Source organism: Polyergus mexicanus, unplaced genomic scaffold, assembly GCF_030449975.1.
Source record: "Polyergus mexicanus isolate NDT 795.1 unplaced genomic scaffold, iyPolMexi1.0 SCAF_22, whole genome shotgun sequence".
In the NCBI taxonomy this organism is placed as follows: domain Eukaryota; kingdom Metazoa; phylum Arthropoda; class Insecta; order Hymenoptera; family Formicidae; genus Polyergus; species Polyergus mexicanus.
Window position 1 is genome coordinate 3,290,122 of NW_027223342.1, and position 23,592 is coordinate 3,313,713.

The 23,592-nt window shown below is 32.9% G+C and overlaps 3 protein-coding genes across 4 annotated transcripts; 1 reads left to right on the top strand and 2 right to left on the bottom strand.

Annotated features, from left to right (window-relative positions):
* Nucleotides 1-3,479: 3,479 nt before the first annotated feature.
* Nucleotides 3,480-6,571, bottom strand: LOC138942352 (SET and MYND domain-containing protein 4). 2 transcript variants are annotated; one of them, XM_070312523.1, is made up of 6 exons: nucleotides 6,264-6,571; nucleotides 5,049-6,179; nucleotides 4,692-4,972; nucleotides 4,384-4,542; nucleotides 4,173-4,316; nucleotides 3,480-4,093 (listed from the first exon to the last, which is right to left on the bottom strand). In XM_070312523.1, the coding sequence occupies exons 2-6, from the start codon at nucleotides 6,133-6,135 to the stop codon at nucleotides 3,845-3,847; spliced, it is 1,920 nt and encodes a 639-aa protein (XP_070168624.1). In that variant the 5' UTR covers nucleotides 6,136-6,179; nucleotides 6,264-6,571; the 3' UTR covers nucleotides 3,480-3,844. The 2 variants fall into 2 exon arrangements, with proteins under 2 accessions (XP_070168624.1, XP_070168623.1); XM_070312522.1 differs by having other exon boundaries at nucleotides 3,481-4,093; nucleotides 5,043-6,179.
* A 5,210-nt stretch (nucleotides 6,572-11,781) lies between these two features.
* Nucleotides 11,782-15,024, top strand: Vhaac39-1 (V-type proton ATPase subunit VhaAC39-1). Its single transcript, XM_070312418.1, has 6 exons — nucleotides 11,782-12,111; nucleotides 12,359-12,709; nucleotides 12,825-12,982; nucleotides 13,866-14,042; nucleotides 14,302-14,379; nucleotides 14,494-15,024. The coding sequence occupies exons 1-6, from the start codon at nucleotides 11,991-11,993 to the stop codon at nucleotides 14,653-14,655; spliced, it is 1,047 nt and encodes a 348-aa protein (XP_070168519.1). The 5' UTR covers nucleotides 11,782-11,990; the 3' UTR covers nucleotides 14,656-15,024.
* Nucleotides 15,025-15,209: 185 nt separating this feature from the next.
* On the bottom strand, nucleotides 15,210-19,748 carry Thg (tRNA-histidine guanylyltransferase). Its single transcript, XM_070312417.1, has 3 exons — nucleotides 19,223-19,748; nucleotides 17,227-17,471; nucleotides 15,210-16,367 (listed from the first exon to the last, which is right to left on the bottom strand). The coding sequence occupies exons 1-3, from the start codon at nucleotides 19,578-19,580 to the stop codon at nucleotides 15,918-15,920; spliced, it is 1,053 nt and encodes a 350-aa protein (XP_070168518.1). The 5' UTR covers nucleotides 19,581-19,748; the 3' UTR covers nucleotides 15,210-15,917.
* Between the last annotated feature and the right edge of the window lie 3,844 nt (nucleotides 19,749-23,592).

The window sequence follows — 23,592 nt, forward strand, 5'->3', positions numbered from 1 at the left end:
GCGGGGGGGGGGCTCCTCTGAGGAGCCCTCTTGTAACCACAAAAGGCGGACCACCTTGCCGGCCCCCTGGTGGAATGATTCTTGCCAGGCGGCGGTTGACCTTAGACGTGAGCTTCTCTCTACTTTCAAGAGGTCTCCCTCGTACTCTAATTTTCTTGCCTTTAAAAAACAGGAAGCTATTTCTAGACGCATTTTAAAATCCGAAAAAAGGAAAGGATGGAGAGACTTTTGCCAAAACCTTAATCCGAGCACCCCGGTCACCTATATCTGGAAAGTTATCAAGCGATTTAAAAATCGTCACTTGGGCATTGTTACCCCTTCTCCTAGTTCTAACTGCCGCATTTTAGAGGAGATTCGACTCTCCATCAACTCCTTATGTCCTCCGCTCTTCATAGGGTCTTCTCTTCTCTGGGTGACTTCCCTCCTGGTTACTCCTGCAGGATGTTTGACAGTCCCTTCACCCTCGGGGAGCTTCTGTCGGCGATTCGAAATGCAAAAATGCGCTCCTCTCCGGGTCTTGACCAAATTGACTACAATATGATTTCGGCTCTTCCGATGGAATACTTGCGGATTCTTCTCGGCATCTACAATGAGCTTCTGGAGGACGGCCTCTTCCCGGCCTCGTGGCAACACTCCTTGGTCTTTCTCATCCCGAAATCCACCCCGGGGAAATATCGGCCTATCTCTCTCACCTCTTGCCTTTTGAAGGTTCTGGAGAGGCTTATCTTGACTCGTCTGGACTGGTGGGTGGAATCCTCGGGGATTCTCCCCCCTTTTCAATTCGGATTCCGTAGAGGGAGGTCGTGCTCGGACAACTTGGGTGTCTTGACGACTGACGTTTATGGCGGGTTTGTCTCGGGACGAGCAACGGCGTGTCTGTTCCTGGACGTCCAGGGGGCGTTTGATAATGTCGTCCCTAATATCTTGGTCAGGGATCTCATCGACTTGGGACTCCCCCCGAAAATTTGCTGGTTCATATGTCAACTAGTTAATTATAGAAATGTCCAATTCGTCTTTAACGGTGAGATTTCCCCTCACTTTGTTTCGGACAGGGGTGTTCCACAGGGCTCCATATTGAGTCCTCTTTTATTCAATTTGTACGTCTCTGGCTGTAAGCGGGGTCTCTCTCGCGATTGTCGGATCGTTCAGTTTGCGGACGACATTGCGCTTTACGTTGGATCCTCTGATCCCGGGATCGCTCTCAGATCCTTGGAAAGATCGGCTGATGGCCTGTCGCGTTTCTTGTATGCTAGGGGTTTGTCTGTCTCCCCGTCTAAGTCAGCCCTTATGGTATTTACTAAAAAAAGGGTCAATCCCTTGAGTTCTTCAATTGAGCTGAATGGCATTGCTATTGGCTCGGTCCAATCGCACAAGTTCCTTGGCATTTATCTGGATCCTACTCTCAGCGGCAAAACTCACGCCCTTTACCTGGTGAACAGGTGCGGGAAACTCTCCAACATCTTGAAGTCGCTGAGGGGAGTGTGGTGGGGAGCAGACCCCAGGACCATGCTCTGCGTTTTTAAGGCTCTTGTTCGGGGTTCTATTGAATATGGCTCTTTTATATTTCCCTTGCACAATTCTGGGCTAGTGGAACTCTTGGATAGGACTCAGCGCAGGGCCCTTCGTCACTGTGTGGGCCTGAGACGGACTACCCCTACTAATGTGGTTTATGCGGAGTCGGGCATTAGCCCGTTTTACATTTTTGACATCGAAATTTATTTTTCGATCTTTCGCGCTTAGGGACAATCTTCTTATTGAAAGGCTTCATGACCTTCAGGCCGCTCTTTTTAACAATAACAAATATAACCTGTTCAACAGATTTCCTTTGTATAGAGCCTTTTGCCTGAATAAAAAATACAAGCGTAGAATCGCCACTTTTTCTAAGGTTCCTATGCACCTTTTCTCTTATGAAACCTTGTCTTTCATTCCAACTTCCGAGGTTACCCCTCCCCTTGTGGTGGAGCTGATCCGCCGTGCCCCGTTTCCTCAGCTTACTTTTCAGTCGTCCTTATCCCATCTCATTGATGGTCGACACCTAATCTTCACGGATGCTTCCAAGAAGGAGCCTGAGGACTGTGTTGGCATTGGAATCTTTTCACCGTCTCTTCACATTCAAAAAATGTTTAGGGCTGACTGTAGCTCTTCAGTGTTTTCAGGCGAATGCATGGCTATCATCCATGCGATGGAATACATCCTCGAAAATGGTGTCAACAAGGTGACGATATTCTCGGACTCCCGCAGTGTGATGGACGTCATCTCTTCCGACAGAATCGACAGAGACTACAACTATCTAGTCCTTGTTCTCAAAAATAAGCTGAGGTCGGCCTTTCTCCAGGGCATAGACGTTATTTTAGTATGGATCCCTGCGCATGTGGGTATCCTGGGTAACGAAACGGCGGATCTCCTTGCTGGACGGGCTGTGAGGGGGGGGTGAGCCTTCGGAGTATCTGCCTCCCCATACGGACTTCTACTCACTTGCTCGAGATAGATATATTAAAACTACGGGGGACTTTCTTGCTTCCCAGGCGGGTCGGAAGGTCTCCCGGTACTTTGGACTGTATCCATCCTTTTCGCCTGATGCATGGTTTTGCAGTCATTCTCTTGATCGCACTGGGGTGGTGACTGCTACACGAATTCGATCTAATCATTATAATCTAAATTATAGTCTTTTTAGGTGCAACATTGTGGATTCCCCTGCATGCGATTGCGGGGCTTCCCAGCAAGACATCGGCCATGTTCTTTGGTCCTGCCCGCTGCTCTCCGCACATCGTGGTTCGCTCCTCTCTGCCATCGAGCGAAACCTTGGGATTCCTCCCCCCTATGACATCTTTGAGCTTTTAAAATTTCCGTCCTATAAAATTGTCGCTCCTATTGTTTCCTTCCTGCGCTTGAGTAGCGTTTCAATCTGACTTGACGAATCAAAACTGTACTTTGGCGCGCATGCGCGGTGCTCTTGTCCTCATGAACTAAACTGAGATGGCTCTCTGGCAGCATGAACGGTGGTGTACTCTGTTCCTTGCCAATTAACAGAAGAAGAAGAAAAAGAAAATGTTTGTCGATTGGCTATCAGATGGAGAATCTCGATAGAGACTCTAAAATTCTAGAAATTGTTTATTCGATAGTCAATCGTATGAATGTAATATCAGGTTAAGGCCGATATTACATTTGTCGTACGACCAACTTTTTAAGCATATTGATTGGCTGCAAAACAGAAACTTTCTCGAGTCTCTAGAAATTAGCTAATCAATGCGCTTAAAAAGGATTATCGGACCTCAATAACGATTGAGGTCCGATAATTTAAGAAACTCGCAACTGGTCGATTCGCGTATAAATAATTGGAGTGCCTCGCGGCTTCGCATGAACTTGGCGCGAGACATTACCCTGTCCCTTGATTCCTATTTCTTTTAGGAATTATATATAGGATAATGAAAAAAATGAAAAGTATAAACTTAACGCACAGCATCTCTTATTTTATTGCATTTTAAAAACATTACAGTTGTTAAAATCTTAGATTTAATAAATATAATTAATATAATGATGTATAAATATATTTATATTTTTATAATAAAAATATATTGTTATACATATAAAACACTATATAAATATTATTAATAGAACTCTAAAACAAAAATATTAATCTCTTTCTCTTAGAAAATCTATTATATAGTAGACAAAAAAATATTAATCTTCCTCTCCCTCTCTCCCTCCTCCACTCCCCCCCCTCTCTCTCTTAAAAAATTCCATAAAATTTGTTTTACAGATTAGTCACATATCAAACAGTAACAATAAAGTTATTTTATCAATCGAAAAGCATAAATAAAATTCGTTTTTACTTTTGATATGTCTATATTTGTGGTATTTCAAATCTATTCCCGTTCAAATCGTATACGCGTTTTAATGTCTCAATAACGTTATTCATTTCCTCACAAGGCATCGGCGCGCAATCATGCAGTATTTGTACCATCTTCAACAAGTCTTCGATAATGTAAGATTTATCTCGCACATTGTCTTCTGTCGCTAAATCAACATATGTATTAAATTTCCTCAACGCCTTCCTTATCTTAGCCTTGTCCTCTGCTTTCTTCACTAAAGTCTGCAATTTAGAAAACAAAACATGATATTATTAAAACTAAACTATTTTTTACTTATTAATCTAATTCGTTATTATTTACCTTAAATGATTGTAATTCATGATACATAGGCCAGTTTTCTTGACAAGGAATACAGTCACAGGTGAAAAAATACTGTTTGAGTAGCTTCTGTTGTCTCATTGCTCTCGGTTTAAGAGCATAATGTTCGCCATAATTGTCAAAGAGCTGTAATAAAACATAACATTGACATATATAGTAATATTTCTACCAAGCCATATATAATATAATATACCTGCTCGCCCTTTCGAATGGGATACATAGCGTATATCACCATATGCTTAGGTCTAGAGTGTCTCAATATATTTGGATTACAACTATGATTAATTAAACTCAAAAATGGCATTGCGGCTATACCGCGTTCTACACATTCTAAGCCTTGCTCTTCACTAAACTGAAATCAGACTTAAATGAGACTGACAAAGAAAACTTGTTAAAAAAAAAGCGAATAAAAGACTGTTATCGAACTTTTATAAAAGATAAACAGTAGATAAAAATGCACATACAATCGATTTATATTAAAATACTTAGCCAATGTCATACAGTATGAATATTGCTGGGAATTATCTGTTGATGTCTTAAAATGAGACCTCCGATAAATGTAACATCATCGTTTTTCACCAAAATGCTTAAATCTTCTGGTAATTTAGTACCAAACATCACAGTACGTGTCGCTAAGAAGTACAAAATAAGGCAAGTATCCAAAGACCTCCTGAATAGATCGGAAACAGACCTTTTATCAGTATTTGTCACAAGATTGTACACGCTAATATATCTATTGCTATATAATTTTCCATCTTGAGAAAAGCCCCTTGTCCGTGGATCTAAAACAATAATGTCATATATAATGCTGTTATATTAAGAACGAAAAAAGGAGATAAAAATTTTAAATACCATTACATTCATTAAGCTTTCCCAACATGGTTCTTAATTTTTTTATATCACCAACTTCTCTTATAGCAAGTACAATAAGTCTTATGCTAAGTAAATCAAGATTATAACATTCATATTCAATCAAAGTAGGGAAGACAGCACATTCTATATCATGACATTTTTTCCATTCGGCATATTTGCATTCCTCTGAGCAATACATAGCACAAGTGCAATAGTTGCAGGGTATATTCGTCCAGCACACCTTCAAGCAGTTTGAACAATGCGTCTGTACATTTCGTTGCGTTAATAACAATGTGTAAGGTTTCTCCACAGCAATTACTTCGCCGGGCTGAATATCACGAGTAGCAATAACATGTCTACCATAGCGCGTATTGTATTTTATAGCTACTGCATCCGATGCGCATAGAACTTCATCATTGTGGGATGCAACGATAGGGAGACAAGATTCATTTCCAGATTTCTTCACTTGCGTGCATATCAAATTATCTTTAACAGATTGTTCTGTCTGTGCAGCCTTAAAAAAATCAAGTTTTGATTGTAATTTTTCTCGACTCACATCATTCAAAGACATTTTATCTAGCCAATGCTGCGCTTCCCTCAAAATGTTCACCACAGAACAATTTTTCAAAATTATTAAACATTCTGTTTTACGTACATAAAGCTTTGCTCTTAGATCATCAGGATAATTGAGGGCTAGTGCTCTGTCGATATCCTGAATACATTCCGAATGTAAACCTAATTGAAATAATACTGCTGATCTGTTGGCGTAGGCAAGAGCAAGCTGCTCAGATGGATAAGGTGCAAAGGCTATACTCTTCGTATATAATTTCAGAGCATCAATGCATGTCATGTTATTGAGAGTTCCTTTGATAAAAACTTTATTACCTTGCTCCCGTAATTTCTCAGATTCTTTGGCATTTTTTGGTATACCAATTGTATTGTTACTAGGAACCATATTGTACTCGAGCATAGCATTGAAAGTAAATATTACACGTTCCTCATCAGTCTTAAGTTTCTTATATCTGTCTGCAAATTCACGTTGCTTGTTTGCTACAATCAATCGTGCATTAAACTCAATCACTATTTTATCCATTTTGTTTTCTTAAAAATATCGCTTTAATACTTGAAAGGTAAAATCTAGAAAGAGAAAAATACGAATAAGTTTCAACAATAAGAATATAAATTTGTAAAGCATCGTAAAATATTTATGCAAATTATTACCATATAGAAAATTTTAAATATTTGTTGATTAAAATACTAATTTAAGAATCGACAAGATTAGCAAACGATTTCGAAATATAAAGATCTTTTGAAATAATGGACGTATTTAGGGCTAATTTCACCAAATCCGGTTAGATCAATCCTCGGAATTAGATGCCCTTTTCGGACCGATTAGCCGATATCTGAGTAGGGATGTTCGATCCGGATTCGATTCTTTAAAAGATCGATTTTTTTAATCAAAAAATCGATTTTTTGAATCGATTCTTTGCTATACGATTTTTTTGCGAATCGATTCTTTACCCTAAGAATCGAAGAACTGATTCTATTTTTAAAAATGCTTCGAAGCATTTCTAGCGTGTTCCCGACCACAGCCTATGTCTACACTCTTTACAATCTATATAGTCTAAGAGCCAATTTCACAATTTTAACAGATTCCAGGAACCGACATTCGCCCGATCATCTACAACTATTATTTTTAAATTCACTGTCCATTAAAGATTGGCAATTAAAAAATGAATAAGTAATTTGGTACTAAAAACAAAGCAGTATATAAAAGTATATAAAAGAAATGTATGTAAAAAGTATGTGAAATAAACATATATTTTTTGTAAATACTTTTTTAATAATATAAAATTTTTCAAAAATTTAAAGCTTAATTGTTTAATTAATTATTTCCTTTATTAATTTAAGTTTTAAAAATTAAAAAACTAATTAAAATTTAAAATTAATTAATTCAATTAAAAAATTTTTATGGTCACAATTAGCTAAAATTAATTAATTAATTAGATTTATGTAAATTTATGTTTCAATTATATATAAATAATTTTGTACGATTTTTTAGATCGATTCTTGCAAAATCGATTCATTGATTCCTATTTTTTAAGAGAATCGATTTTCATAATTCGATTCAGAATCGATTCAAGAATCGATTCTTTTAAGAGAATCGAACATCCCTATATCTGAGGCGCCGCCTATGCAGTTCCCCACTACCGTTCAAAGTAGAGATGGGCGATACAGTATCGATATTTCAAAATATCGATATTTTTGGGTTCCAGTATCGATATTTTGTATCGTTATTTCATCTTCCGATATTAGTATGTATCGATATTTGGATAAGTATATCGAATTTCCGATACGATCCGTAGTAGCGCGCGCAGCAGCAATCGGTAACGGTGGCAACTACACTCGCTTGTAATAGCGTAAGTAAGTACATATAGCGCTTGTATATGCGCAATACTAAACCGCGCATACAGCCTGGCCTACAATAGGCTAAATTTATATCAGAGAGAAGCCTGAGAGAGGCAATGCCGGCGATTTTCGTGGGACGCCTTTTCTAGGCCGTAGAGCAGCGCCGTGCATCCACTTTTAGGAATTGGAAACATTTACCCACATCCACTTTTCAGTACTATCGGTCATTTGGTTCATGTTCATGCTAATATACATCCACTTTTCGATACTGTCGGTCATTTTGGTTCATGTCTATGCTAATACATCCACTTTTTGACTATGGTCCACACATTCTACATCCATAAATGATAGATAAGAAATACTTAATAATTAAGCGTATACGAATTAATTAATATATTTCGTTTTTTTTTTAGTTTCACGCAATATTTTTCGTTTTAACATATATACTATGCGCACGTTATACATATCCCAGACAGCACAAAACATCCTCAGGATCATCCTGAATATGTCCAGGACGGTTCAGGACATTTGTAGGATGTTTTAAGATATAATTATAAATATATTTATAAAAGTTTAATATGCATACATAATTATTTTTAGTTGTGTCGGCTATTTTATATAATTTAGAAATCTTAAGTATTATAATAAGTATTAATGTCCTATAAATGTCCACTGGATAACCCCTGGATGTCTGTAGGATATATCTACCCTGTCTATTATATTGGATGTCTTTTGGATTTCCAGAGGACATATACATGTGCAATTAATTGTTAACGTTAATTTCGTTTAATATTAATAATTGAATTTGATGCGCACATTTTCATATATCCACAATTATTATTTATTTAATATTTTATGAGAAATGTTACTGTTCGCAACATTCCAAAAACTTTACAAACAATAATATTTAACCGCTAGTTCCTTTGTTTACCGCTATGCGACACGCAAACTCGTATTTGAGATTTGGTCATGAGAATTATATAAAGCTTGCAAAGAGCAACTGACAGGAAATTACAAATGTAATTATTTTCTATCAGTTCAATTTTTGATGCAATCCCAACATAGGGAATTCAGATATTGGATTGTTTAGAAAATATTACACAACTCAAACCCGGGAGCCAAACCTAAAATATTCATGTACAGCACGAAAGCCTCAAATATTAAAGAACGGTGAACTATTTTTAATATTAGATTTTTAATATTGGCAGTAAATAACAAAACATAATTTTAATTTATATTTAAATTTTAAAATTTGCTCCTTGAAACATACGAAAAATATCCCTAACATATCCTATAAAAATCCTTAGGACGTTCCACAGGATCTCCCTGGATTCTCCAGAGGTTAATATACGGCTATCATTTACTCTTCCTCAGGACATCCAGAGGAGATCTGAGGATTACAATGGGATATCCTGAGGATATCCTACATGTATGTCCTGGATGCCCTTTGGATGTCCTAAGGACATCCTTGTGCTGTCTGGGATATGTTATTATTGAAACATTTTTTTATGCATATAATATGCATATAAAATGTTATTTTTGCGATAGATAAAGCAAAAAGAATAAAATTTTTAATAAACTACATTTTTTATTTGATCAAACCATTATAGAAAATAAAATAATTATTTCTAAATAAAATAATTTGTGTGTGTGTGTGTGTGTGCGCGCGTGTGTGCGTGTGTGCGCGCGCGCTTGTGTAGTATAATACTTTTATAATCTTTATTAATTGTGTATGTGTCTTTTGTATGTGTTTATATACTGGGTGGCCCATTTTAATCCATCCAGTCGAATATCTCAAAAACCAAGCCCAGAAGAGAAAAATGTTTCAAACAAAAGTTGTGTGGCTTCAAGGGGGCCATAAGATGGTGACAATTATTTGACCTTGGAAAATCATTTGAAGGTCATGTGAAGGTCAACTTTAAAATCTTCAATGGAAACCCCCATTTTTTATTTAGTATTCTTGTAGCTGACATCAAGAGCTGACCAAAACACTATAATAAAGTATTTTTTCATTAGGTACTTTTTGAGTTATTTTATATTTTAATCTGACATATTGTGATATAAAAAAATTAAATATCTCGTAAAATATTTAGTTTTTGATAATCTTACCGTAATACTTCTATGTACAGAATAATGAGACAAATCAATTAGTATAAAAAAAAATTGTTTTGAAGAAAATTATTTACAATGTATTTTTTTAAACAATCATTTGTTTTTTTTGGCACTAATTAATTTGTCTTATTATTCTGTACACAGAAGTTTTACGGTAAGATTATCAAAAACTAAATATTTTACGAGATATTTAATTTTTTATATCAAAATATGTCAGATTAAAATATAAAATAACTAAAAAGTACTTAATGAAAAAATACTTTATTATAGTGTTTTGGAAAGCTCTTGATGTCAACTACAAGAATGCTAAATAAAAAATAGGGGTTTCCATTTAAGATTTTAAAGTTGACTTTTACATGACTTTCAAATAATTTTCCAAGGTCAAATCATTGTCACCATCTTATGGCCCTCTTGAAGCCACACAACTTTTGTTTGAAACATTTTTCTCTTCTGGGCTTGGTTTTTGAGATATTCGACTGGATGGATTAAAATGGGCCACCCAGTATATAAACACATACAAAAGCACATACACAATTAATAAAGATTATAAAAGTATTATACTACACACGCGCGCGCGCGCGCACACGCACACACACACACACACACACAAATTATTTTATTTAGAAATAATTATTTTATTTTCTATAATGGTTTGATCAAATAAAAAACGTAGTTTATTAAAAATTTTATTCTTTTTGCTTTATCTATCGTAAAAATAACATTTTATATGCATATTATATGCATAAAAAAATGTTTCAATAATAACATATCCCAGACAGCACAAGGATGTCCTTAGGACGTCCAAAGGGCATCCAGGACATATATGTAGGATATCCTCAGGATATCCCATTATAATCCTCAGATCTCCTCTGGATGTCCTGAGGAAGAGTAAATGATAGCCGTATATTAACCTCTGGAGAATCCAGGGAGATCCTGTGGAACATCCTAAGGATTTTTATAGGATATGTTAGGGATATTTTTCGTATGTTTCAAGGAGCAAATTTTAAAATTTAAAAATAAATTAAAATTATGTTTTGTTATTTACTGCCAATATTAAAAATAGTTCACCGTTCTTTAATATTTGAGGCTTTCGTGCTGTACATGAATATTTTAGGTTTGGCTCCCGGGTTTGAGTTGTGTAATATTTTCTAAACAATCCAATATCTGAATTCCCTATGTTGGGATTGCATCAGAAATTGAACTGATAGAAAATAATTACATTTGTAATTTCCTGTCAGTTGCTCTTTGCAAGCTTTATATAATTCTCCAAATCTCAAATACAATTTCGCGTGTCGCATAGCGGTAAACAAACGAACTAGCGATTGAATACTATTGTTTGTAAAGTTTTTGGAAAGTTGCGAACAGTAACATTTCTCATGAAATATTAAATAAATAATAATTTTGGATATATGAAAATGTGCGCATCAAATTCAATTATTAATATTAAACGAAATTAATGTTAACAATTGCACATGTATATGTCCTCTGGAAATCCAAAAGACGTCCAATATAATAGACAGGGCAGATATATCCTAGGGACATCCAGGGGTTATCCACTGGACATTTATAGGACATTAATACTTATTATAATACTTAAGATTTCTAAATTATATTAAATAGCTGACACAACTAAAAATAATTATGTATGCATATTAAATTTTTATAAATATATTTATAATAATATCTTAAAACATCCTACAAATGTCCTGAACCGTCCTGGACATATTCAGGATGATCCTGAGAATGTTTTGTGCTGTCTGGGTTGTTTACTGGTAAGAAGTACAAATGATGATTTCACTAGACTTGTGTCGACTTCAGTCACTATAAATGGAAAACACCCACTGGGATGCGTTCAAGAACGTCACCCATGTGCACCGAGTGTCGTTCTGTTTTTGTTATTTACTGAAAGTTGAACAAAAATAGAAGAATGACGCTCGTGTGCACACGATCACACGAATGATGTTTTCGAACGCGGCCCTGTAGATATTGATATAAGTAAATCTTTGCATTGTCGATAATAAAACAGTAATTTTACAATAAAATGTTTAATTTGTTGTTCTTGAGGCAGTTACATAAAAGATCTATACATTTTCGATAATAAAATAATAAGTGGATGAACTAAAATAACGCGTAGCGAGTTTTTCTCACATTAAATCCCATAAGACCATCGGTCTTTAATGATATCTCATCGGTGGTTGAGCTAAAAAAAATAAACCTCTTTTCAAAAATGTGCACACACATTCGAGAATCGAACAGATATCGATAGTAAGTACATGTGACGCCTCGCGACATATCTCCGCATGCTTGATCATATGATCTTCATGAAAAAAGGGGCGAGTCATATGTGAGATCTAGTGAGATCTCTCTTTTGAATTAGACATATCGGTTTTTTCACACGAACGTATCCGAGGAAAATCTCGTCGCAGAATGAAGGGATGCATATTTAACATCGATGGCGGCTACTTAGAAGGTCTGTGCCGTGGTTTCAAGTGCGGCATACTTCAACAGAGCGATTATCTGAATTTGGTTCAATGCGAGACGCTCGAAGGTATTTATTCGCTTTACTTAATCATTTCTCGATAGTTTTATTTTCTGAGATAGAGCGTTAGATCAACAAAGGTTTTTAACAAAGATTTTTCATATCTTTGTAACATTATATATATAACTAATAGCTAAGGGACATAAAAAATTCTTTATTTGTTAAGATTTGTACTTTCGATTAATTCGTTTCTTTATTATTAATGAATCATAATCTTATCCTATTATTTTTGCTCAAATTAATTATTTCTATCTAGATCTGAAACTACATTTGGCTGGCACAGACTATGGCAGCTTCTTGGCAAATGAACCATCTCCTCTCTCTGTTAGTGTGATTGACGACAAATTGAGGGAGAAACTGGTCGTAGAATTTCAACATATGCGCAATCATTCTGTTGAACCTCTGTCTCAATTTCTAGATTTCATCACTTATAGTTATATGATTGACAACATCATTTTGTTAATCACTGGTACTTTGCATCAAAGACCTATTTCAGAATTGATCCCAAAATGCCATCCGCTTGGTAGCTTTGAGCAAATGGAGGCAATCCATGTTGCTGCCACACCTGCCGAGTTGTATAATGCTGTATTGGTAGATACACCTTTAGGTATATAAGATTTTGATTTAAATTATATTTCTTATTTATATTGTTCTTATTCTTGCACATTATATGAGAAATCATGATATACTTTCCTGAGAAATATGTGCTTATTTTGTTATAGCACCTTTCTTTGTGGATTGCATATCTGAGCAAGATTTGGATGAGATGAATATTGAAATAATAAGAAATACGCTTTATAAAGCTTATTTAGAAGCATTTTATAAATTTTGCAAAGAACTTGGTGGTACAACTGCAGATACTATGTGTGAAATACTTGCTGTAAGATACTCCACCGTATTAAAATAATAACAAAACGAACTAATAAATGCTTTTACGAATATATCATACAAAGGAGACGAAAGGCAATCAAGAGTGCGATAATTTGTTGCATATGTTTTATTACAATCAAATTACATTGATATTTTAACTAAGTGATAGACACAATTACAAAAAACGTTTCAGTCCTTTTTTTGGACCATATTTAGCGCAATTACAAAGTATATGGAATATACTTTATTATATTAAAACAGTATAAGAGTGAGTCATTCATGTTGTCAGAAGGTAAATGTTATATAATGAAATTTCAAGACAGAAAGAGACTGTCCGATAAAATATACTACATTAAAAAATAACAATGACAATACAAATATACTGAACTTAAATGCGTCACCCATGTTGTACAGAAGGCAAATGTTACATACGAATGTTCGATGCAGAACGATCATGACGATACGAATCATTCTATCTCGAACATTTGTGTGTAACATTTATCTTCCGTACAACATACGTGACTCACTCGAGTTCAGTATATTTGTATCGCCAGTTGTTTTTTTAAATGTAGTATATTTTATCGGACAGTCTCTTTCTATCTTGAAATTCCATTATAACATTTACTTTTTGACAACATGGATGACTTACTGTTGTTCTGTTTTGATATAATATATTTCATATACTTCACAATTGCGCTGAAGATGGTTCAAAAAAAGAACCAAAACATACACTTTTGTGATTGTATCTATCACTTAATTAAAATATCAATGTAATTTGATTATAATAAAACATATGTGCACAAATTATCGTGCAGGCTCTTGATTGCTTTTGTCTTCTTTATATAAAATAATAACATTGTGTGAAATAGATAACATTATATTTATATCTTTAGTTTGAAGCAGATAGAAGAGCAATCATTATAACTATTAATTCATTTGGAACTGAATTGGGTAAAGATGATCGTGCAAAATTATATCCACGTTGCGGACGTTTGAATCCAGATGGTTTAGCAGCCTTGGCAAGAGCCGACGATTATGAACAAGTGAAGGCTGTAGCAGAATATTATGCTGTGAGAAAAACTTTGAACATACAGTTTGATTAAAGCTTTATAAAATGAATTAATAATTTTTTTAATATAAATTATTAATGCTTTTAAAATAGATAATTATTAATCTTGTAATCGTAATTACAGTGTAATTACATAATTGTAACTATATAATTGTTACTGTATCTTGTAACTGTAATTATAGCATATAATAAGTTTAAGTTTTTAAATTTAAGTTTGTGTTTAAATTAATGTTTTCTTTTCTTGCTTCATATTTAAACAGGAATACAGTGCTTTATTTGAAGGCGCAGGTAATAATCCAGGTGATAAAACCTTGGAAGACAAGTTTTTTGAGCATGAAGCAAGTATATTTATTATTTTATGTAAAATATATACATGCAAACATTAATAACACATTTTATATTAATATTTTTTATATTAACAATTAAATTTTTTAACTTTATGGTATACACAGGTTCGTTTGAATGTCCATGCATTTCTTCAACAATTTCACTTTGGAGTATTCTATAGCTACTTGAAATTGAAGGAACAAGAATGTCGCAATATTGTGTGGATCGCAGAATGCGTTGCTCAGAAGCATCGTGCTAAAATAGACAACTATATCCCTATATTTTAAATTAATTGAACATATTAAACATTGCAATAATATTAATTATATTAACTTCTGCAACAATGATAAAGTAATTGATTAATTTAGTATTACTAAGATCTATTCTTTTAATCTAATATTGTGAATATGTAACAATGTTAATTATAATTGTCGTCAGAGAGGAAAGTTTCCTAAAATTGTTTGAAAAATGTTATTCAGGAAAGCTGTCTTAGAAAATTAAAATAATATATATGTATCTATCGAGTATTAATATATTCACATGTGAGAGTGTTATGAAAGAATTATTATTTAGAATTAGTCATACTTTGCTTTAAAATTTAAATAGTATAGCAAAATTTGTATTATGTGTGCATAATGTATATTTTATTGTATCTTTAATAAATTATTCCCACGTATTCTATATTTAAAAACTTAAAATATTCAATAGCTCTAAATATAAAGTAATAAAAATGTATATTGCATTCCATATAATTAACAATATTGTGCATAATTTTCTTAATTCACAATATATATCATAATACTTTATTTTTTTGATATTAGGCCAAAAAAAAAGAAAAATGGGAAAATTGGGAAAGAAAATGATGATTAGTAATTTTACTTTCTTATTAGAGTTTGTAGTTTAAATTCACCACTGAACTCAATGAATTTATTTGACAGCTTATCTATACGTATTTACATATCTATTTTGCTTCTTTATAGAGGAAGTTTTGTTTTCGTAATCAATTTTTCGAGTTTTCTGTGCCAATGTGTTTAGAATGTTCTAAAACATCAAAAAATCATATTCCTAAAAAATGTCTGTATGTATGTATGTGTGTACACAATATATTGTACAACCTCTAACTTCTGCAATTTTTGAAATATCGGGCTAAATTTTTTTTTACATGGATAGAGTATCATAATCTTTATATGAATAGAGTATCATTAAAGGATAGTTGATATTGAATTTGCTTCCTCCATGAGGAAGCCAAAATTGAAAAACTCGTTTGCTTTAAGGAGCTTAAGCTTATTTGTGACCGAAATAAAATTCCTCTATGAGGAAACCATGTGCAAGTTTCTAATTTACACAATTCTCAGCTTATTTTAAATTGTTTTTGTGCATTCTAAACCTCTTAAGAATTACTTTTTAAAAAAGCTTATTCTCTTTTATTGCAGCATTCTTTCATTTATTAATAGTATTCTCTTGGTAAAGTTTTAATTGTCTTTTTACTATGAAATATAGATACAGTTTTGATACAATTTTATGTATAAAGAAAAAAAGAAGTACAAATTTATCTTCTACAAATGTGTTCACTCTCACATTGCATTCGATCTCCCTCCGTCTCTCTATTTTTGTTAGGATCCACTTCCTCCTTCATCGAACTCACATTAATCACTTGTGGTAAAACATTATTCCCATGTTTTATTGTAGTGGGTGAGAGAGGTGTTGGCATTGATATTGTGTTTTTAATGCTATTCGCTAAGTTCGGTGGTTGATAAGTTGTTAAACTCTTCAAACCAATTACTTCAGGATTCTCTTTCCAAAAACGGTCACCGATAATATCGTCTACCAAAAGTACTACAGCAGGTTTCAACCTTCCTGTACCATCGGGCACCAATTTCCGAATGAGCGTTGTACCTTTCCGAAATAATTGTGGTTCATTATTATAATTTATTCCAAATTCTTGGAAAAGCAACTCATTCTTATGTGATGCTAAAGTGCCTCTAAGCTTTTCTTCTGCCTGTAATAAAAATATACATATATAACATAAAAATTTTTTTTAATTATACATAACGGTGTATTATGTGTGCATGTATAAAAATTATAATTATAAATTGTTATTCTAAAAAACAAACATCAAAATAAAAAATTTCATTATTCTTTATATTTTTTATTTTTAAAATTTTTAACTATTGTCTGCATATCTGTATTTCAATATTACAATTAAAATTTATAAATACAATCTAGGATTTGTGAAATTTTGCAAAGGAAAAAACTGATGTTAATTTGATATCAATCAATCATAATAATTAAAAATTTGTTTAGATTTTAAATAAAACTTTGCTTCTTTTTTGCTTCTTTTCTTTGAAGACTTTATAATATAATATTATCCGCAATTAAAGTATTAAAATATGCACAATAGAAATATTTTAATTTTTCTGCATATTTTTGAAGATATCTACACACACATTATAATTTAGTCTATATATAACTATATAGGTTTTTTGTTTTATAAATATATTTTTTTTATTGATGAATTTAAAATGAGTTATTCATAAATAAATATTTGATAAGAAAAAACCATTTATTCCAATAGCTAAATTTTTTAAATTTTGCAATATATCTACAAAGATTAACTCTCAAATAAAATTTTTATTAAAGTCGTTGCTTTTTTTGTTGAGAATTTGCTATTTATTTTAAAATGACACATTTTTTTTACTACAAAATAATATAATTTCCTAGGATACTTGTTTGTGCTTGTACAATGGAATAATAAATATATATGTGTGGATATATAACAATTATTAAGCTATATAATATTGTGTATAAAATTTTGTGTATAAGATATCATATATCTTTTATCTTTTTGAATATAATACCTGACTCGGAGTTAATTTTCCTTTCAAAATGAGATTCCAAAAGCAAGTGTTGTATAAGTTATTGATATGCACATCAGCCTGTCGCCAGGCCAAGTAGTCCCTTAAATTCTTATCTGTCGGATACAATACAATACGAGCGTCAAACGAAGGTGGATAATATAATTCTTTACCTCTGAAGATGCGTGGCCAATAATAAACATACGCCGAAGCGAATAATGAATTTACGTTAGACAATAGTTTCGATGCTGAAACAGACAAAAATATTATGAAAAAGTATATTTCTATATGTATAGTCACTCAATAATTAATCATGAAAATTCAATATATTAACTATGCTGTTTATATATTTTTGAAAAAAAGTGTCACAAATTAAACTAATTATTTTCAAATAAAGTTATAAAACTTAATTAGGCTTATAAAACAATAGTTGGACCAAAATTTGATTTTATGAATTATTTTTATTGAAGTTTTAAGACTATAAATGTAGTCAATGGTTTAAATTTTTTTAATTTATTCAAATAAATTAATATATTGATATGAAAATTCTATCTATAATAGTTTCAGAGAAATATATGTATTTCCATAGAAAATTTTTATAATAAAAATTAAAAAATAGGTTATATATTCTTTCTCTATAATTTGAATATAACATTATTTTAATGTTCTAATATAATTTAATAATATTTAAACAATTTAATACTAATAATATCAATAACATTTACATAAGTGTATTTATTTATATATATTTATAATAAAATAAGAAAAAGAAGAAATAATCTGTGATAATATCCAAGGAACATCACTTTGAATTTATTATGATAATCAAATAAATGTAATATATTATAATTTAAAACCAACATATTTGATTTTAAATTTTGGAATTTGAAGTCATTTTAAGATTGTATTATATGAATATTAATATTAGCTACAATATGCAAGAAAAAAAATATATACTTAAAATTTCATTTAAATCAATATTGAAAACTTTAGAAATTTTGCATGAGAAAGAAACATTAAAAAATTTGTCTTCTCTTTATATATATATGCCTTTTGAAATTATTCAAGTTATTTAAAATATGTTTGTTTGCATCCTTAAGAATAAATAATTGGTTGTTTTGTTTTAGTACAATGTCTGCTAGTGAATCTCTTCTATTCTCCTTATTTTTTATGTAATATTATTTTTTTTTTCAACCAATGTAAAGTTAATTTTTAGCAAAAATATTATAAAAAATTCATCAGTTTTCGAATTCTGATATTATATATCTTATTAGGTAATCCTTAAATTAATTTGTTAAAATAATATCAATCAAAAATTAAATAAAAAGTACAGTTTTTATTTGAACTTCTAAAAACATAACGAAAAATCAAGAATTTAACTTGATATTTTAAATTGTTTATATCTTAAAAGATATTAATCTTCCATGTTTTTGTAAAACAAAATTTTAAAATCTGTATATAAAATGTATATAAAACATAATTCGATCTGTATATACAACATAATTCGATATACAAGCCATTCCTTTTAGATTTTTACATCTTTTTCATTTTTTAACAGAATATGGTTGTTAAATCAATCATTGCAGAAAACTTAGTTAAGATATCTTAATTGTCTAAATAAAAAGAGAAAAAGAAAGAGAAAAAATTTGAAAATTCATTATAACGACCATAAAATAATATCAATAAAAACTGCAGTAAAGATATATATTGACTTAATCACTTTCTGACAAAATAATGAACAATTATGTCTAAAATACTTCAAAACTGATTTGTGCTGTAAAGGATTAAAGAAAAATTAAAAAAAAAACGCACTTTCTTTCTCTCTCTCTAATTCATAATAACATAATAAGTAATAAAATATCTAATATACAATAATGTGCAATATGCAATACAAAAAACTAAATACCAATGTTTATATAATTATATCCAATCATGGATCAAGTAATTTAATTCTCTTGAATGGCTAAACTTCGCACTTTGTTGTTGGGCATACGCGTACCTCTGCGTTTATAGAGCTCCGTGTCCTTCCGAAATATGAATGAGTACTCATCACTTTGTCCGAAGCCTAGTATAATCTCTTTAAAATCTTCCATAACGGTGATCGCGGCGCGATTCATCAGCTCCAGAGCAGCCACATCGTTTGGCTTGACGAATTGATGTGTCTCACAGAATCTGGAGAAATTTCTACCGTCTATCCTAACTACGATCCAACAATTTGGCAAACAGTTGTCATCCTGCTCAAACTCTTTCACATATTCGAATTTACTCTTTGCCATCGTCGTCGAACTTAAATATCGGCGCGGGACCACTTGTTTGTCCCGACTGATGAGCCTCCGGATCAAGACGCTACCCTTCATTCGAGCAATCTTTGTCAAAGCCACAACATTTTCGCCGGAGCGCGCAACATGGAAACATCGTTGAGTAAAGAATAACAGGAAGGAATGTATCGATAGTGGGGACACAACTTATGGCTTCTGCACACAAGACGCAGTAAAGCTTGCCGCGCGGCATGAAGCGACGCGGTGACCAATCGAATCAGAGAGAAGCCTGAGAGAGGCAATGCCGGAGATTTTCGTAGGACGCTTTTTCTAGGCCGTAGAGCAGCGCCATGCATCCACTTTTAGGAATTGGAAACACTCCCCAGACAGCACAAGGATGTCCTTAGGACATCCAAAGGGCATCCAGGACATACATGTAGGATATCCTCAGGATATCCCATTGTAATCCTCAGATCTCCTCTGGATGTCCTGAGGAAGAGTAAATGATAGCCGTATATTAACCTCTGGAGAATCCAGGGAGATCCTGTGGAACGTCCTAAGGATTTTTATAGGATATGTTAGGGATATTTTTCGTATGTTTCAAGGAGCAAATTTTAAAATTTAAATATAAATTAAAATTATGTTTTGTTATTTACTGCCAATATTAAAAATCTAATATTAAAAATAGTTCACCGTTCTTTAATATTTGAGGCTTTCGTGCTGTACATGAATATTTTAGGTTTGGCTCCCGGGTTTGAGTTGTGTAATATTTTCTAAACAATCCAATATCTGAATTCCCTATGTTGGGATTGCATCAAAAATTGAACTGATAGAAAATAATTACATTTGTAATTTCCTGTCAGTTGCTCTTTGCAAGCTTTATATAATTCTCATGACCAAATCTCAAATACGAGTTTGCGTGTCGCATAGCGGTAAACAAAGGAACTAGCGGTTAAATATTATTGTTTGTAAAGTTTTTGGAATGTTGCGAACAGTAACATTTCTCATAAAATATTAAATAAATAATAATTGTGGATATATGAAAATGTGCGCATCAAATTCAATTATTAATATTAAACGAAATTAACGTTAACAATTAATTGCACATGTATATGTCCTCTGGAAATCCAAAAGACATCCAATATAATAGACAGGGTAGATATATCCTACAGACATCCAGGGGTTATCCAGTGGACATTTATAGGACATTAATACTTATTATAATACTTAAGATTTCTAAATTATATAAAATAGCCGACACAACTAAAAATAATTACCCAGTCAGCCAGGTCTGTTCTAACAGATATTGCCAAGTGCTTGCTACAAATTATTGTCAGCAAAAAGGCTACAAATTTGGTACAAGAGTTGTTATTACCGATTAAGCTGGCAGATTGCCGGCAAGAATCAAGCAAAGCTTGCTAACATAACTACACAGCAAATTGGCGGCAGAAACCGAGCAAAGCTTGCTGACATGACTGACATCAGATTGTCGGCAAAAACTGAGCGGGATCTAGAGTGCGCAATCTGATGGCAAATTGGCAGCAAAAACCGAACAAAATCTGCAGCTTATTACAAAGTATTATAAAATAGTTCAGTCGCTTATCGCTATGCGGCGCGTTATTCATTATCTATACCCGTATTCAAATTCTTGTCATGAGTGTATATAAAGCCTACAAAATGCTAATAATATTATAATATATATATTTCTATCAGTTCAATTTTTGACATAATTCTTATACAGGAAATTCAGATATTGAATTGATTTTTGGCAAATCGGACAGATAATTGTTCGATTTTCATTTATTCAAACAATTTCTGTCCAAAAAGATCTTTAATTTTATAAATTAAGTTATTTGAATTTACCTATATGTTTTAACATATTAATATATGATTTTATATAATGTCTAATTATCTAATGGTCATTTTATGACCAAAACTTATCATCATTTTGTTATTTAGGGTTAAGGCTTTAAATCTATTTAAATATATACTTTTATATGAATGGCCAAAAGCTGCAGAATTTGTTCGGTTTTTGCTGACAATCTGCTATCAGATTGTCTTGCGCAGATCTTGGTCGATTTTTGCCATCAATTTGACGTCAAATCATGTCAAGCTTTGCTCGGTTTTTGCCGTCAATTTGCTGTCAGGTTATGTCAACAAGCTTTGTCACCAAAACACAAGCTTAATGCGGACACAGATGGCACTGGATTTGTTACCAAGTTTTGAGCGAATTTGATGTCAATTTGGCAACAATTTGTTATCAAATTGCTTACTGGGTATGTATGCATATTAAACTTTTATAAATATATTTATAATTATATCTTAAAACATCCTACAAATATCCTGAACCGTCCTGGACATATTCAGGATGATCCTGAGGATGTTTTGTGCTGTCTGGGCATCTACTTTTCGGTACTGTTGGTCAAATCTCCATATGGTTCATGTCCGTGCTACATCCACTTTTTGATACTGTCGGTCATTTGCTTCATATCCGTGCTACATCCACTTTCCGATCTTTTCGATAGTGATAGTACACTGATTGCTCTACGGCCTAGAAAAAGCGTCCTACGAAAATCTCCGGCATTGCCTCTCTCAGGCTTCTCTCTGGTATTACATATATTGGGCTATAGCGGGGAGCACACATTTTTGCATAAGCGCATAATCATAAGCATAAGTAAATTGATTGGTCGATTTCGTTATGCATAAGAAAATGGATCGATCAATTTTCTTATGCTTGTGATTATACGTTTATGTAAAAGTGTGTGCTCCCCGCTTTACACACACAAAGTGGGATAGATGCATATGCATAGCATAAGACCGTTTGGACCAATGAGCATCGAAATAAAATCGCCATACTGATTTACATAGACCGGTATTCATAGTCAGTTCTTATTTCAAGATCGTCTTAAGTAGAGTCCCATATAATCAAAAAGGCGACATCGTTACTTCGTCCGTGCTTCCCATGATCGTTATATTGGGCCCGCAGCTGTCCACGTGTAATCTAAAAGGTCTTAAAAATGTTTCAGAGATATTTAAAATGTTTTTTTTTTAGAAAATAATGTTTCAGAGATATTTAAAATGTTTTTTTTTTTTTTTATAGAAAATAATATGTTTCAGAGATATTTAAAATATTTTTTTTTTTTTTTTTTTTTTTTTTTAGAAAATAACATCACAAATATAGTTTGTTCTCACTTACAGTACGCCAGTTGCGATTAGTTTGCACGTAGGATTCGCTATGTGCAATTTAACCGCTAACATAGGACGCATTTACTTAACGACCGCAACGCTCGCGAACATTATCTGTCTTTGTTTAACTTTCGACGAATAACAAAGATGAAATAATACGTGAGCGTTGCGATCGTTAAATGGAACGGGTCCGTAGCGGTCAGCCAATCAGCAAGCGAAACGCCATTGTCGCTTCTCTGATTATATAGGACTCTAGTCTTAAATAATATCCTTAAAATCATAAACATAGTATATCTAGATCGAGTGTTGAGGAGTGGGAGTAAAGATGCACGTAGAAAAGGACATACTCTGTTTCGTGCTCCTTGCGTTCTCTCTCGCAAGGGACACGAAACAGAGTATGTCCATTTCTACGTGCATCTCGGCTTCCACTCCTCAACACTCTCGGTCTAGATATACTATGTCTATGCTTAAGATACTAATACGGCTCTGTGATTGGTTTAGGACATCTTAAGATTGTGCTTAAGCCGGTCTTAAATATAAGAACTAACTATGGCCGGTATTCAGTTCTTATATTTAAGATCGTCTTAAGCACAATCTTAAGATGTCCTAAACCAATCACAGAGCCGTATTAGTATCTAGTTAGCTAATTTCTAGAGACTCAAAAAAGTTTCTACTTAAATAAAGGCAAACGCTCAGTCTAGATATACCAATGAGTAAAGAATCACAAGAGAGAGCATTTGATGCTAAGCAAGCGGACGGAAGTGACTATATATAAGTGGACGCTCAAGATGACCGCTCAGGGACGAATTGCAGCATGACAGTGATGCTGAAAATACTTCGAAGACCTGGCAATGCCCCCTGATCTTACAATTAAAATTTATTAATAATATTTTTTTAGCTTAATATCGACTCTTTCTCTTTCTTA